General features: G+C 41.2%; 1 protein-coding gene across 1 annotated transcript in view; it reads right to left on the bottom strand.

Moving 5' to 3' along the window:
• Positions 1 to 726: 726 nt before the first annotated feature.
• Positions 727 to 16,476, bottom strand: part of calcr (calcitonin receptor) — a gene marked incomplete at its 3' end in the record, with an annotated part of 54,475 nt that continues 38,725 nt past the window's right edge. Inside the window, exons 14-22 of the mRNA XM_080516079.1 lie at positions 15,887 to 15,999; positions 14,137 to 14,228; positions 11,765 to 11,891; positions 7,929 to 8,082; positions 6,903 to 6,963; positions 6,649 to 6,715; positions 6,303 to 6,518; positions 5,636 to 5,677; positions 727 to 948 (exon numbers count right to left, since the gene is read on the bottom strand). Of these exons, the coding sequence (XP_080372205.1) occupies positions 727 to 948; positions 5,636 to 5,677; positions 6,303 to 6,518; positions 6,649 to 6,715; positions 6,903 to 6,963; positions 7,929 to 8,082; positions 11,765 to 11,891; positions 14,137 to 14,228; positions 15,887 to 15,999 (1,094 nt within the window). The remainder of the gene's footprint in view (positions 949 to 5,635; positions 5,678 to 6,302; positions 6,519 to 6,648; positions 6,716 to 6,902; positions 6,964 to 7,928; positions 8,083 to 11,764; positions 11,892 to 14,136; positions 14,229 to 15,886; positions 16,000 to 16,476) is intronic.

Genomic DNA, 16,476 nt, shown 5'->3' with positions numbered 1-16,476 from the left:
GCACAAATACAGCAACTGCAAAAAACAAGAAAGCAGTCGGGAATGCAGCATCACAGGACGTACACTGAGCAAATACCGTACTTGATAACTGGCGAGATTAAAAAGAAAATATATTCATTTTTGAACATTTGAACACTGTTTTTTTTTCTTCCAAATCATACATGGTAAACATACAGTATGTACATAGTTCCAGAGCTCCAAGCTCAGAAGGTATTTTTCCATGGCACATACGTTCAGCTTTGTGTGATTTGTTAACTGAGTGTCTGTGTGTTTTGCTTCATGGTTCCACGCCTGTGCTCAGGTGGATATCGTGCGCCCTCGTGGCTCTGACCAACAAACACGACCCTTTGGTATAGGTGAGGTCAGGAATGATTAGTTTTTGTCTTCGCCTTCAGAATCACCATTATCATGTTCACCCGCCCCCACCCCTTGAAGTGCTACTATCACCCGTGTTGCATTCGCCATCACCAGCGTGCAGTATAGCAGCTACAGGAAGTCCTCACAAAGCCGCCTCAGACTGCGATAGAAAGTCTCGATGAGCTCTTTGTGTCCAGACCCGTATCATCCTCCTGTGGTCAACCAACCAACAATAGCCTCTGAGATTCACTCACTGAGACATGGCGGGCAAAACGGATTGAATTTCTGATCTGACTGTACATTCCCCGTCGCTCTGTTTCTCTTCTTCGGCTGTTTCCACTGCTTCACACTCTGCGTCCTGAGTGTGATTCAAGCATATGTGTCTCCGGATTTTAGCGCCACCAGTTCGGAGTCGTCCGTGTGGCGCCCGTTCACGTGTTCGTTGTTGCAGTCGTGAGGGTACATGAAGGCTGGCACCTCAGTGATGGAGGTGGCCGTGTATGACGTGGAGCGCATGGAGCAGTGGTCCTTCCTGATCTGACCCCACTCGGTCTTGTACTGCATCCACTGTCTCTTCAGAGCCGCCTGCACCTGAACGTCACACGAGGAGACACATGAACACAACCCGTCATTCTCACATCATCCATCTTGTGCAAATGCTGTAACCTCGTGCATTTTCTTTTCGCCGAAATAATATTTTTCTCAAAATCCTTTATGAAAGCACCTTAGTTTGGTTTTGCCTGTCTCTCTCCTCCAGTGACCACCGAATGGTTCCAGCAGACATCCACATTTACATGCAAGTCAACGTGTGGCCACACTGCAATGCGAGTGAGGCAGAGCCCATGTAAACAGCAGCTTGTGGCAATATTAATCCAACTGACAGTGATCGTAAGTGATGCGTGCATAATTGCCGCAGCATATGTGGATCGCTAAGATTTCAATCGCATTAGCAGCTGCCAGTTGGGGAAATGTAAACACCAAAGTCAATTTACTTGAAATGGAGCCAAGTCGTGCATGTGGCCACATCATCCCATCATAAAAGAGAAAGCAAGACGTAATCCACGTTGAGCCTGATGGTGAAAACGTTAAAAACATACCCCATGTATCTCAAACCGCACAAATATAATCACATTATTGAGACACGTGTTTATGTTTTCCCAACTGTACATTTTGTTTGAGTAATGCGTGTTGAGGTAAATCTGTATTGATCAACAACAAAAGTAAAGGAGAACACAGTTTCTTTCTCTTCCTAACAACTCCACTGATATTACAAGCAGCAGATCCTTATGTATTCAACAGGCGTATTCTCATTTATCATTATTTTGCTGCGACTATTTGACACTGGATTTATGTGCATGTGAAACAAATGCAGTTTGCATCGGAATGATATCCATTATTATACAGTTACTGTAAGTGACTGTTTCATAATAATTCTATTATTTAGCCCTTAGTGTCGCGATCCATCATGGTCTTATACACAGAAATCTAATTAATGTCCCATATACAAAGTTCACCATTAATTCTGGCTGACAAGACACTGATAATGCGTTTCAGAAAACCTCAGAAATAAACAACACATTTCGGATACATTGAGAAAACCCGGCTTTCTCTCGGTACTGGGTGGAGCAGTTGGAGTACTCTGTGCTCCAACATTCACACTTTGGAGAGTCACAACTCAATCTGAATTGGAAAAGGATTGTTACCCGCTGAGCATCCAGGACAAATGTTGTATATAATTATTTCTGCTGTCGGCAATGTTCAGAATTAATCTGTTATTTGCTTAATTGTCAATAAAATGTTAGAACATGGTGAAAAATGTCCTTACAGTTTCCGGGAACACAAAGTCTCATCTAAAGTACGCCTATAATGTCCAAGCAACCTTCAGAAGAAAAACAGAAAGAGAAGAACAGTAAATTGTTTGATTGGAGAAATTGACAGCTCTTTGACATTTCTCCTTCACTTTTCTTTGTTCCTGCTCTGGTCTTTTTGCAGTGAGAAAGCACTCAGAGGGAATATATTATATTATTTTATATATATATATATATATATATATATATATATATATATATATATTCGAATATATTGTGATGTCCAGACCCGTGAATGTGCAGTCAGACACCTGAAATTAGGCATCGCTTTACAGCAAGAGAAAAGGAATCCATTAGATATGAAAAATAATAAAATAATACCCATCCTGATATAAAATACTATTTTTGTGGGTAATTGTTTGACACAGATCGGATCGACTCTCATTAAACCTAGGAAGGCTCAGAAAACGTGCAGCAACCTGTTGAGGCAACACGTCTCACAAGCACCTATAAGTGTTAATCTTTGCAGTTTTGAGCGCTTTGAGAGGGAGCCATGTTTATGCCACTAAGTGTTTCATTATGCTGATATCTGAACTGATGTTGATTTCCTCGTGACCATTTCCTCTTGTGTATTTGGAAGCAAGGTGCTAATTACCATCAGCCAGTCAGTGTTCAGCTGTCTTGTAAGTTGTTGACCTGCTGCATTATCCCGGAGGTCCGCAGTGAGGAGATGAATCATCACCGTATTGTAATTCCTCTCGTGACGTTGTATCTCGCAGAGCGCATTATTTGTTCGCCAGCTTGCTGGTATAATGCGCTCTCATAGTTGTTGATGGAGTTTATGCGTGAATCAAGAGTCTGCGTCAAATCAAGTGTTTTCTCTAATGATTGTTTGGACGTCAACTAAAAGCTTTATTTGAACTGATTCACCTGCAACATTTTTGTGTCCTTCCTCTTATTGTTTGCAGCTTCAGGCACACCTGTGCAATAATCCTGCTGTCTAATCAGCACCTTGATCTGCCACACCAGTGAGGTGGAAGGATTCTTTTGGCAAAGAAGAAGTGCTCACTAACACTGATTGAGACACATTTGTGAACAGCATTTGAGAGAAATAGGCCTTTTGTGTCGGTAGAAAAAGTCTTAGAGCTTTAGAAACCAGAAACCGGACATTTTGAGAGCCATTAAAAGGTCAAAGTGGACCAAAGAGACAATAATGCTTGGAGGCTCTTGCTCAGTGTAAGAATACTGGCGATCAATACGATATATTTGTAAACTGATGAGTATAGACTAAATATATAGCTGAATCCCTATCTAAAATGTTGCAGCTCTCACAACTCTATCTTACATGTCAAGATGTATAGAGGGCATATAATGTTGCAAATTGGAATTAAGTGTGAAGGCCACAGGGAGCAGAAGAAATGTTCATCAACTCGCTGCTCTACATGGTCACAGGTTGAACTATCAAAAACTGAAAAGAAAGCTATGTCTACTAGAAAAAAGAGCCAGAGCTGCAAGTCTCATTTAACTCTGTAACACCCAAACAACACTATAATTACTGCAGTTAAATTAAACCACAGCGATCTAATAAATTATGTCACTAATTGTCTCCATGGGACAAAAGTGTACAGTACAGCAAGCTTGTTATCACAACCCAGCTCAAAAGCGGTTTGTCTCACTGACCCAACATCACAATGGGGCCCATTGAGGAAAATGAGGCAGGTCTGTGTAGTTTGGCCTTGTAATAGAAAAATCTTCAACAGAATTGAACCCGGTCCCAGAAGTCCGTGTCCTGATTACGGAAGCGTGAACTGAGCTTCATGCGGGCAAAGTAAACAAGTCCTCTCATCCCGACATGTGACTGCTGGCGTCCTAGCCCTTTAAACGTTTTCTCTGCACATTGTTTTCACTCCACAAATCGTTTACATCATTTATTGTGATGCTGCTGCGTTTCGCACTAACAGCTGACCTATTTTCCATGTCGAATACATAAAACTCAACGGTAGTTCACTCTGCCAAGCGCCCCATGCTGGGTATTTAAATCTGCGCCTCACTCAGTTTTTGCATATTTGCCCTGTTTTCTTCTCATGCAACAAAACGCCTCACAACAATGTCAGTGAGTGTTTGTGTGGACGGACTCCACTGCCTTTTTCCCCCCCAACTATATGTCACACATAGAAATAGTTTACTTTAGAATGGAGAGCATGTGAAAAACAAGCCAGATCTGAGTTGCAGCATCTATTCTTTGTGGACACGGCGAGTTAACAAAAAGTATCTTTCTCAGAGTGTGCAGAGCTGAAAGGCTTTCACAGCAACACTAACCATGAATCTGAGGCTTAATGGAAATGTAGCTTGTAGGTTTGAATTGAGTTAAGGATGCTCGCAGCAGTCGGGCATCTTCAGACAGACTTGGAAAGGCTGACAGGGGGGGGGGGGGGACTTGAAAGAAGAGTCAATTTCCAGCTGAGCCTGGAAACCACACAGTCATTTATAAACTGTGTTACCGCTCACCTGACGTGACCCTTCAGGTTTCTACAGCCACCGCACCCCAATGGACCCGGGGGTGACGGTGTTTTATAACCTGTTATCAATTTAATTAATGACAGATTGTTGCATCTCTGTGAGGGTGCAGAGATTTTACTCAAGTATTCAAAGCCAAAACCAAACTCTGAAGGTCTGATATTCACGGGTCACTTCTTGATATGATATCTGGCCTGAAAAACAAAATATGGAAATGTTGTACCTGAGAGCAATCTCACGTCTCATATATAATGTCAAATCCTGTGAGCAGGCCTATTGCCCCGTGACGGGATGGCTCCAGGGGTAACATGTGCAGGTTGATCTTTATAAAAGGTCAAGCGCTGTGTCTAAATATCCACCTCATAATGTCAGGCATGGCACCAGGGTCCCATGTTTTTCATATTTTGAATGTATGTACCACTCAATTCTTCCATATCAAGCTTTTATATATTAGAAGAGAGTGGGGTAACAAATAATAAAAACATATACCATTATTTCAGGATGTCTGCTCTCATATGAAATGAACAAAATGCATCTCTGACAAAGCCGCCCTAAATAATGACTTGTCAAAATAAAAATGCTCCTTTAGATCAACTTAACCCAGGTGAGAGCTAAGTTGAAACCTGGATAAATTTGGTTTGGCATAACAGTAATTTTACCTTTTAAGCAGAAAATTCACTTTGACAAGCAAAACACTGTTTCTTGTGTAAATGATGACTGGCCCCATCTCTCATGTGCTTCTCTGCATCACAGCAAGAAGGAAATGACAAGTGTTTCCTGGATTTATGCTCATCTGACACACAAATCTGTACGGTTACCTGGATACAAGGGGTGGGTCAACTTACCCTCTGGCTCATCTTACCCCACTCTCCACTATCTCTATTTTCCATTGATTTTACACAATAGTAAAGCACTGAGAGAGATAACGGCTAATGTGTTTAAAAATGTCTTACCTCTCCATTGAAGAAGCAGAATATTGTTGCCACCAGCAAACCCTTAAAAAAAGCAATTAGAAAATGATTAATTTTCCTTTTCCTTATTTCTTTTTTGAACTGTAATGAGGTGTAATGATAGGCTATGGTGATGGCTGTGAGGGAGGGAATCTTATTTTGGAGAGGGAGAAAACAAAAGCGTTTTGGTGGGGCTGTGAAATTACAATCTGTTAAGTGGCTGAATGAATGAATGGACGGCTCACCCTGATATTTAATGGACTGGTTGCCTGGTGTTTGATTAAGTGCCTAACAGGTAGTAAAATGGAGTCAATCGAGTGTCTAACTGGCTCTTTAAAGAACAATTAAAGGAAAGTAAAAGAAAAGAGACTGGAAAGTTCAATCATGCCAACTCAAAAGCAAGTGGATTCTTGAATTCATAACCAAGGTAAAAGTAAGAGTTTCAATGTTGAGTACACACGTTCTACTTCTTTTTAATATTTTTTTCCCTATTACCCCTGATACTTTTTACGCATGCCTGGCCAAAAAAGCCTCAATCCGCAGGGCAGGAACGGCTGCACGATTGCGCTTTTTAATCTAATGTTGTATTACTTTTAGAATGAGCTCGTGCCCTGGCACTATAATAGACATTTTGATTAATTTTGTGGCCCGCCATCAGCTGAGTGCTTACCTGGTAGTGCATGAGTATGTGCATGATGTACTCGCAGACCTCGCCAGCCAGGTTCTCTGGCCTCCAGGGAAGAATGATAAATTGTATCCCCAGCAGGGGCACCAGGATGAGGGTGGCTCTCACCGCCTTCATGTACATGTTGGACTCTGCCCGGTGCGTGTCCCTCAACTTGGTGACCAACACTCTTATAATGTTCAGCAGGAAGAAGAGATTCACCTGCAGAGGATTTAAAAGATTGGGAGGAAAATATCTGTGTTTTCAGCTGTGACGCTACTCCGCAAGTCACAAAAACAAAACCTACATTCTTCCATGTGAAATTCATGCTGTATCAGAATAGTAGACTCACAAGAAGTGCTGCCATTATTGGACCGTGGACCGCGTAGAGCAGATGGGTTTCCACACTCATCCAACAGCTACAGAAAGAAAAACATATCTGTCAGTACTGCCTGTCGACCAAAATACACACACACACACACACACACTCGTACAAAAGACCGCACATGTACGACTCTGCTGCGCGCTCTCCCTCCACCGCACACAGCCCAGCGCAAATGCAAACATCTCCTGTTTATTTGCAGAGGTTTCTGGAACATTACTCACTTGTCGTCAAAATACTTTTTCCTTGCCACAGCGTGGATGGATACAGGCACAAGAGGAAAGCCTTGAACAGGAAAAGATAGCAGCCAGATGAGGTCTTGAGTGAATCTCAGTGAAATTCATTTGTCATTCATGCAACAGTTAAAAACACACAACCAAAATTGCTTTGTTTGTTGGTCTTAAAACTCCTCATTAAGTAATTAGATGATCAGAAAGGCTGTGGCTTCAATGTTCTTTTCACTTACAGTGGCATTGTTCCATGTAAACAGCAAAACTTACACGTGAGTCGTTCTCTGTCTAGTTTCACTTGGTGTTTTCCTTCGACTTGAACCACATAACTAACTGAAATATATCAGATTCAAACCAGACCTGACAAAACAGCCTTTCTACACCAACCACAGTTTGACTGTAATCTTAGCATGAAAAGTACTTCAGATGTCCCTTTATATGCCCTCATATACGTATAAACTGCTTCATATAATATTCATAAAAAGACAGAACATTGTGTTGACTTACATACATTTCCTGCAGAGTTCTCTAATGTCACCATGAACTGCCTTACACTTACCTCAACCTTCGCCTTAGTCTAACCTGGTTCGCCCTATGTGGACTTGCTTTATATCCCCACGAGGTTAACAAACGTCCCACAATGCAAGTGTGTCAACAGATTCAAGTCCCTCGCAACGGTGATACATTCCTGTTGTTGGTTGTTGTAACGTTTGTAATGAAGACCATTCATTTAGTATCTGTTCCCGACTTGTCTGACAGAGTGCACACTTTGGAAAGAGTGAAAAACTACACTGGAGCACCTCCGAGCAACACGGCTGCCAATAAAGCTGTCAGCATGTCCACGGTGACATGCTGCCCGGGGATTGAGCGGGTGCAAGAGATAGTGTCCGGTGTTATTGAGCTACTCGTCTGAGAGCTTTCACTCCGTAATGGACATCGGCGAGGACTTAAATCTTTAAGGACACACAGCAGAGTACAATAGATGAAAGGAAAGGAAAGATACGTTGGAGCGTGACTCACCCCAGCCCAGGAGGTAGTACCAGTGCAGATGCTGCTCCTCTGCGAACACAGCCACCACGATGAGCGTGTGCAAGTAGATGCCTTCGCACAGCATCCAGAAATAGTTGCAACCGAGCATGTACGTGTGGAAGAAGTGCAAGACTTTGCAGCCCACCTGAAGAAAGAAAGACAGGAAATATTTGCTATTTTCTGTTTATCTGTTTTGGACATCCCATAACAAAAAATAAAATAAAGCGATCATCCCGGCAGGATTCAATGAGACGTTTCACAAAGACATCAGCCCGTATTATCCTCTCCTGATCATATTAATTTACCCCCTTTCGAGTCTTGATTGTAATTAAGATTTTCTTTTCTATTCATTGTATTTGTTCCACTTGATGCGATGGCGTGAGATCACCATGTGCTCTGGCAGTGTACAATAGCTGCGTAGACAGGAATCTGCAATTCGTACCACTAGTGCGACAAGGCCACATGTCTCATTGTGTTATCAGTTTCTTTGATTGAGTCATTACAATAAGAGCTGATGACTCTGACGCTGTATTATTACCGTGTCAATCTCATTTAACCACACTGTACTAACGCTATAATTATAACCACTTATGGATGCAGCGTAAGATATAATTTTCCAAATGACTCAAAGGCAAACGCCAGTGAACCAGACTGTGCTGGAAATGTGCTAAAAAAAAAATCCCACATACTTTTGTCTTGCCCAAAAGTTAGTAGCCTATCAGTTCCCATTTGTTACCAGACATTTAGAGACTTGTGGTTGCTCATCTTATGGGGATTTGTTAAGGAACATGTTTTTGGACATAAAAAAAAAAAAATTATACAAAAATGCAGCTCGGACAAAACCACCAGCTTCAATGTTGCTTATCCCAGCTTAGATATCTTCTTCGTACCCTTTGCCCAAATTTGGATTATGTGGTTGGGGTAAAAGTCAGAATAGCAGCAAGAGCTAAAGATAAATTGCATATTCACTGAAAAAAGTTGTGGGTAACATAACACATAATAATTACTGTGATACATGAAAGTTTCTCCAGAAGCCAAACATCAGACTAAACTATTAGGTTGGTGTTTCAAAAAGACATTTGATGATCGCTGAATTGAATTTTTAGCTTCCAGTTTCTTTTGAGGGAAGCTGATTGTGTTGAATTGAATTACTGAACAAATAATGAAGGAGTCCCACAGGGAATGCTGTCGAGCTTTTTCACATTACACAAATTACGTTTCAATTCTAACAAAAATATAGCAATGTCTGTTTATATGCCGCTGATGTTAAATTACCACTATCACCCACTGTTTCCAACTGCCCCTTTCTGCACTGGATTTGCCCCGTCACTGACTTTAGCTTTTTTACTATGTTTTTCTGCAAATCTGAGATGAGGTCCCTAACTATTCTTTGAGGGGAGGCCCCTCAAAAAAGATTTTGAATGATTTTGAAAGTGTTTATCTGTTGTACTCTGGATTGTGTGAAACTACAAAACCCATTAAAAATCAATTCCAAATAATTTTTTTGTAAATTACGTTTAGCCATGCAAGTCACATTGAGATAAAAGTTAATTTAACACCCTTATTTTGCTTGATTTACCATCCATTCACCAGAGTGCCAGCTGATTTATTGCTCATCATAGCTATCAGTCGCCTCTGTGAGTTCAATCACGAGGGAGCACGGCTCTCACTGACACCCGCCTGCCTGTCTTTTCATTCAGACGGCAGCGCAATCTAAAGTATTGAATGTCCTCGGCAGAGAGCAAACAGGACAGCGGCTCTCACAACAGGCTTCGAAACGAAAGCTAAAACATGCTCCAACATAATTCTTTCCCCAGATTCACAGAGACATTAAACTGATGAACCCCTTAATGTAAATACCCGCGTCTAAACATGTTCACATATACTGTTGCGATAATGTTGGGATTCAGAAAGCCCATCGTGAATACTGAAAACCAAATATTCACACCGGGTTTCTGGTTGTCAGCGTTGTGCAAGGAGAGTGTGCGTGCAGCCACAATATAATTCAAAGAGGCTGGCATTGCTATTAAGTGCTTCTCTCAGGGGTCTGCTTAGCTCAGAACACACCACAGTCATTCAGGTCTAAACCTTTAGCCACATGTCTCTCCCTCAATTCCCTGCATTTCCATCCCCACTTGAAAGATCTGCACCACAGCAGACTGATAGATATTTGCATTTGAGTTAACTTTCTTATCAAGTTCATACTGCAGCTAAACGAGGTTTGGGTCAAATCGACTATTCACAACAATCTGGATAACAAATCAAGCTGCGATGGACTCTGCGCTGTCGATGATTCTTGTGTTTTCAGCCTCCTCCCTGATTTGACATGAGCTTTGGGGATTCACTCCTCCACACCGCTGGAAAGTCAAACCAGACTCTGTCTTGCCACAGTAGACAAAAAAATAAAAAATAAAAAGAGCTTGTTTTCTCTGTCTGAGCAAATCTCCTCACTTGCCCACCGTTACTAAATCACCGGCAGTGTCAACAGGCTCATAAGTCTCATTCTGGCAGCAGCTGATGATGATGCAAAATGTTTTCTAATGGACATGCATGAGTCGCAACCAGCGGTGCTTTGGGCTGCGGTGGCTGCTTTAATTCTGACACGCTGCGGCGAGTGAGCACAACGTGACCCGCACTCAACAGAGGCCTTCACGCGCAACGACGACAAGGGAAATTCTGAAAGGGAGCCACAGCACAAATACATAAATATTTCTTCTCCGGGGATGATGATAATGGCTGTCACTCCCGTCTGCTTTTTGGATCCATCCGGCTCAGGGCGAGCCAGGCAGACGTGGTGAGGGGATGAAAAGGAGCAGCAGCAGCAGCACTGAGAATCAAGTCCAAACCCGGCTGAAGCCTCCGCTGTGTCCTCAATGTTTCCAGTACTTTGTCAGGCTAGAGAAATACTCCAGCTGAAAGCAGGCCGGGGCTGATGGGATTGCATACAGTGTGAGCCAACTTCCACAATCCTGTGTGTTGTTGTTGTTGTTGTTTGGCACTTTGATCCTCTTTTCGTCTTGAAGCTTTGATCAAAATACACACATGCATTCATTACCTTTGATTAAACTAATTGTGTGTTATTATTTTCGATGTCGTGACATTAAAATCAAATTGAAAAAAATATGTTTATGTGTTGGGAAAAACTTTAGAGTAAAGAAGTACGCACCAGGTTAAAAAACATTTTTATTGTGTTGATATCCAAAAGGAGTGAAACAGAAATTTATGCTCAGGCCAGATAGTGAGACATTCCTGAAAGACAGACTTATTACCTCGACCTGAGCAGAATTCAGGGTTACTGAGAATTTGCATAAAGTATTGAAGGGTCAAAAGAGGAGCGTGTAGAAGAGGGTGAAAATCAAGAAGAAATATAGCTACTAAAACGTTTGCTATTCAGTTGTTTCAATAATAAAACAATGGACGGTTTCTGTTTTATTTTTGATTCCTCACATAGTTTTTTTTATTCGTAATCATCTGAGTGGTGATTTGTCATTTTTGAGCAGAGCTGTAGATCAAATATGAATATGTACGTAAATAATACATATATAGAAGTGAATTTAACTTATAAACATCATAAAATAGAATATAGTTTGAGAGTGTACCAAGTGTGCCAGTTTAAATCTACGTATTCAGATGTGAAGTCATGACCTACTTATCGACAATGAACGCAGTTGGAGTTCATCATTTAGTCTGGCTTTCAATAAAAGACTTGAAATAAGTCTAAAACGTGTGGCGTACACCTGTGGATCAACCCACCCTCCCCCATCCAAGACTTGCCAGCTATGCACCTGAGCTATATCAACAATATTGATAAATGAATATGTGCTCACCGGGTTTCTGGCCACCACTTCAGGATTGTTGACCACACTGACGAGGTAGATGATGGTGAGGGCAGAATTGAGCACGAAGGAGCAGAAGAGGTTCTTGTGGAGGGTGATCCTTTGACAGCTCAGGCTCCTGTGGACCATGACTTATTTGTTCACGTATACAATCCACAAACATTTGCTGCAACTGATGGCATAAGAAGGAAAATCAGTAACTGTTTAACTGGGATGTCAGACGTGGGTAAAGAGCCTCTGAAGGCCTCTTAATGGCCTGTAGCCTACTGTACATGCTGGAAGTGCTGCTAAATAATGCATAATGGATCCCGAGGGTGCATTCTCATTAGCTTGGCTGGCCATTCAGAATTAATAGTGTAATAAAAGGCAGGACGGGGAAAGGGAAACAACTACTAGGTTTGAAATCGCTACAAGTCATATATACACCATCACGTTTATTGTTTGCAATGGTTAAATAATGTTTTGATTTCAGAGCAAAAATTAAACCAACAGGAGCTCGAAGAGGGTTTGAACCTGAACAAGTCCCAGTGGCAATTTCTTTTTATTTTACCAACTATAGCCTCTCTACAGTTAAAAGAGTTATAAATACCTCTCAAGCACAGCCAGTTTTATCTTTGTTTAATCATTAAGCCTTCTGAGAGCACTGAAAATAGGAAGGGCACTAATTTTCCTCCAAGCTATTCACAATAACACAGAAGAGCCACTTTTTCTGTTTCTCATTTAGAGATCAAAAACCTATCAAGACATAAAAGGAAAGGCGAGCGCGGCCTGTCGTTTATCCACAAGACGTCTTTATCTCTGAGGAGATGTCAAAATACAGGCTGAATCCCTATGGCAGTGTAGTTTAGACTGTCACAGGTGGTGATTTCTTTGGATCGGACGCTCAACAAACCCCTGCTTTTCCACCGTGAGCTGGACTATTTTTATCTGGGAAGCCTGACAGTGTTGATGCCGAGTTGTAAATAACAGTGTAGTGCAGCTACACACCAGTACATACCACAGTGAGTCTCACATCTGGATTTTATAACACAAAAGCAAGCCTGCAGGACTTTTAAGTGCTTTGACTATAAATATATTAAGTTATGGTTATGAGTTCAAAAAGCCTTTTTTTTTTTTCAGACCAATAATTTTGTTGCTGTATTGAAACCCTAATGTATTAGGAATTTGTTGCTGATAAATTGTGCATGGTGTTTTAAATTGCTCTCTAACTGACTTCGGCGTCTGACTCTCAGCAGGTCACGCGGTTTTATAACGATGCACCTGCCCTAAAAATGGCCCCGTAATTTACGAGCGTGTTTAAAAGTTTGCAGCACACGGACCGTCTCTGACAAGATTTGCTATGGATAACAGCTGTGTTTAGGAGGTAAGCAACCGTCAGCATGTCAAAATTTATCGCGGCAGCGCTCGCCAACGAGGAAACCTTTTTCTAAATACTGTTGGAAAACATGAAGAGCATTTCTCTCTGCACAGTATTCATTAAACCTGGTTTCGTCAAACAAAAGACAGAGCAGTTAAATTGTTACCGATTATACTGAGACATTTGATTAGGACGTCCCCTCTGTTTCCCTCCTCTAAAGTTCTGAGGCTCCAGGGTCGGGCCGGGACCTGTTGGAGAGATTAAACCTCCCGGTTGGTCCAGAAACGAGAGTAGTTGGAAAAAGTTGCAGGGACCAGAGTTTCTGGGCTTTTTTCTCTTTATATTGCTGGTGCGACCTCATGTAAACTAAGCAGGAATTAAGATGGACGGTTGAATAGGACGTCTTGTAGCTGCTGTGACTGGACATGAACTTAAAACTAAAGAGGCATCAACAGCTTCACCCCGGCTTCTTCTCTTTCCAAATTCCACACAGTCGAGCTGAATATTCTACCCTGCTCTCACTTACACATTTTGTTATGCTGAACTCTTCTCTAATTGAATTTCAACAGCAGTAGCTGGCTTAATTGTTCCCCCTCTCTCTCTCTCTCTCTCTCTCTCTCTCTGATTCTCGCCCTCCGGGATTAAGCAGTACATTGGATGAACATCTATAATGAGCAACGCACTCCGGTGGACACGTTTCCAACGGGAGCGATGCGCCATTGCAGTTGAAGGACGCCACAGCTCTCCAGCTCAGAATCTTAAACATCCATGAAATAAAGGCGATGCGCCACGAAGTTAAGTTGGCATGAAATTAGCGACAGCTATGTGGTGTTTAAATTGTGCTCAGTGAAGCCGCAAGGCCTTCTTCCACATTAATAGCTTGAGAATAAAGATAGTAATGGTTTTCCTCTTTAACTCCTCAAGTGAACACTCTGGTCTGTTGTTCACATCAAGGGGGAGTGAACAAATAACAACCAAAACTTTTTGAGTACAATTAAAAAAATACCTGAAGTAGAAGAAGATGGCCAGAGAGATGAGGAGGGAGACTATGGATAAAGCATGGCCCACGATCGCCAAGTAAAACAGGATGTACGCAGACTGTGAAAGTAACAATAGAACAAAAAAAGACAATCAGCTTCTTTCTTTTCTTCTGCCAAGTTTCTTTTAAACTGCTTTAATTTTCTTCCCACACTTTAAAATAAACAAACTGTGAAAACACCACACTCATGAATCTAACTTGTCCAAACAAATGCAACAAGAGAGCTGAGCAGAACCAACAAAAGAGAACATAATTGACTATTTTCTATAGTCCTTATAATGGTTAGCTGAGATCTACCTGATAAATTATTTCTCATACTGGTTTTTGAAGTTTACCATCCACAGTGTATGAGCTGATACTCATACGTGTCGCTGTTAGTTGTTCTAAAATACAAGAAGTTAAACATTTCACAAAGCTTATTTCAGTTTGTATACTTCAAACAACAACCACCAGAGGATTTGACAGCTGGAACTGTTGATCATTTGAAACAGTTTAAAGCAAACCCTTTCAGATTACCATTTCTTTAATGTTCCTCTTTTTGTTAGAATTTACATTTTATTTTCAATATAATAATATGTACATTTGTTGTATACCTGTCATTTCTGTCCTGGAAGCAATCCAATGTCTGGTACTTTATCACCCCTTAATTCAATTCATTTATATCTGCTTTAATTATTTGTCTAATTAAATTTTTTTTCATCTTTATGTCAATCATCCAAAGTTTAACTGAAGCGCTGAAGTGAATGGGGACCTTTGTGCTTCATAAATAACATGTGTTGATGTAAAACTTCTTTTTGGGGTGACTGTGGCTTGGTTGGTAGAGTGGTCGTCTCTCAAATGGAAGGTTGCTGGTTTGATTCCCCATCTCCACATGTCGAAGTGTCCTTGAGCAAGTCCCAGAACCTCACATTGCTCCCGAAGGATGGATTACGCCTTGCATGGCAGCCGCCTCCATTGGTGTGTGTGTAAGTGAGAATGTGTGTGAATGGGTGAACTGTTCAAGTGGCAGAAAAGTGTTATTTACCGTTACTCTTTGTGACTGAAAACATAAAAGTACGATGAATAAATGAACGAACAATAATAATTATTGTTTTTTGCTCACATGGAATAATTCACACCAGCATAGATCATTCTCAGTGGCCAAAGAAAAACAAAACAAACATGAATAATTATATTTAATATAGGAAGGGAATTTAAAATGACATATTGGAGCCACTTTCTGTATTTCTGAGGTTACATTTGGCAAAACACAGCGAGTTGAGCTCTATGGCGTCCTGCTCTGTTTTCCATGTGGGAAATGCTGTCAGCAGCTCTCTGCAACATGGTGTCGCCCGTGATGAGACGGTGGCTAATGTGAGGATGCCCGCAGATGGCTGCTGGTCGGGAGACCTCCTCAGGCGACAGTCTGAGGGACAGACGGTTTGGGATAGTTTGGTGGTTTTGTTCCACTGAATGTAAAAATCAGTAGGATTCCTTTAGAAAGACCTGCTTTGTCTGTTCATCATCTCGGCACGATAAGAAATGAGTGAAATTCAAATCATAGCTCTAAGCAGGTAAATAGTAACCTTTAACCAAATGACATTCTGAAAATTTTCTTCTGGTAAACATGTGCATATCAACCTTTGCGTGGCAAGAAATGTCAGCTATTATCTCGTGGTTAAATGTATCTGTTTGGGAGCGTAATGACTACGCAAAAAAATGTTGTTGAATGAATTACCTTCAGCTTTGCTTTAGTGTTTTCATTACACAGTGTGTAGTTGGACCAAGTCCTGTTGGTGTCTGGGTGGCGGAACCACTGCCCGTCCTCTCCACAGTACTTAGTTGCTTTTTCTGAAAGTGACAATTAAGCAATAAATCTAGTCAGCGACTTATTATTGGGAGGTTCTTTTAGAGCATTTAATCATATGATAGTGTGGGGAGTGATGAATTACACAGTGAGATTGTAAAGCAACTACTTTTGGCAATAACAAGTTAATAACAGATTGCTATTTAACATTTACTATAGAAGTTATCTGGGCTCATTACTCCTTCCTTATATGAAAACAGTTCAGAGAGCTGGTGGTCTCTTAACCAATTGTTTGCATGATTCATAGCTGTTGTCTTTCCTGTGACTATTTCAATTAACTCTTGTTTTCATTCATCCTGAAATGACTTAGTCATCTGGCAGCAATATGAAATTTGTCTTACTGTGGGCAGCATAAAGCCTTTAATGAATGATAGTTTTCATTATATGACCTGCCTGGTGTTGACCATGTTTCTCGGTAATCAAAACTGTTTCCTCACATTATTAGTTCAACAGCTTGTTTA

Source organism: Blennius ocellaris (assembly GCF_963422515.1).
Source record: "Blennius ocellaris genome assembly, chromosome: 20".
In the NCBI taxonomy this organism is placed as follows: Eukaryota; Metazoa; Chordata; class Actinopteri; order Blenniiformes; family Blenniidae; genus Blennius; species Blennius ocellaris.
The sequence above is the reverse complement of the archived record's forward strand: the minus strand, read 5'-3'. Positions and strand labels throughout refer to the sequence as shown.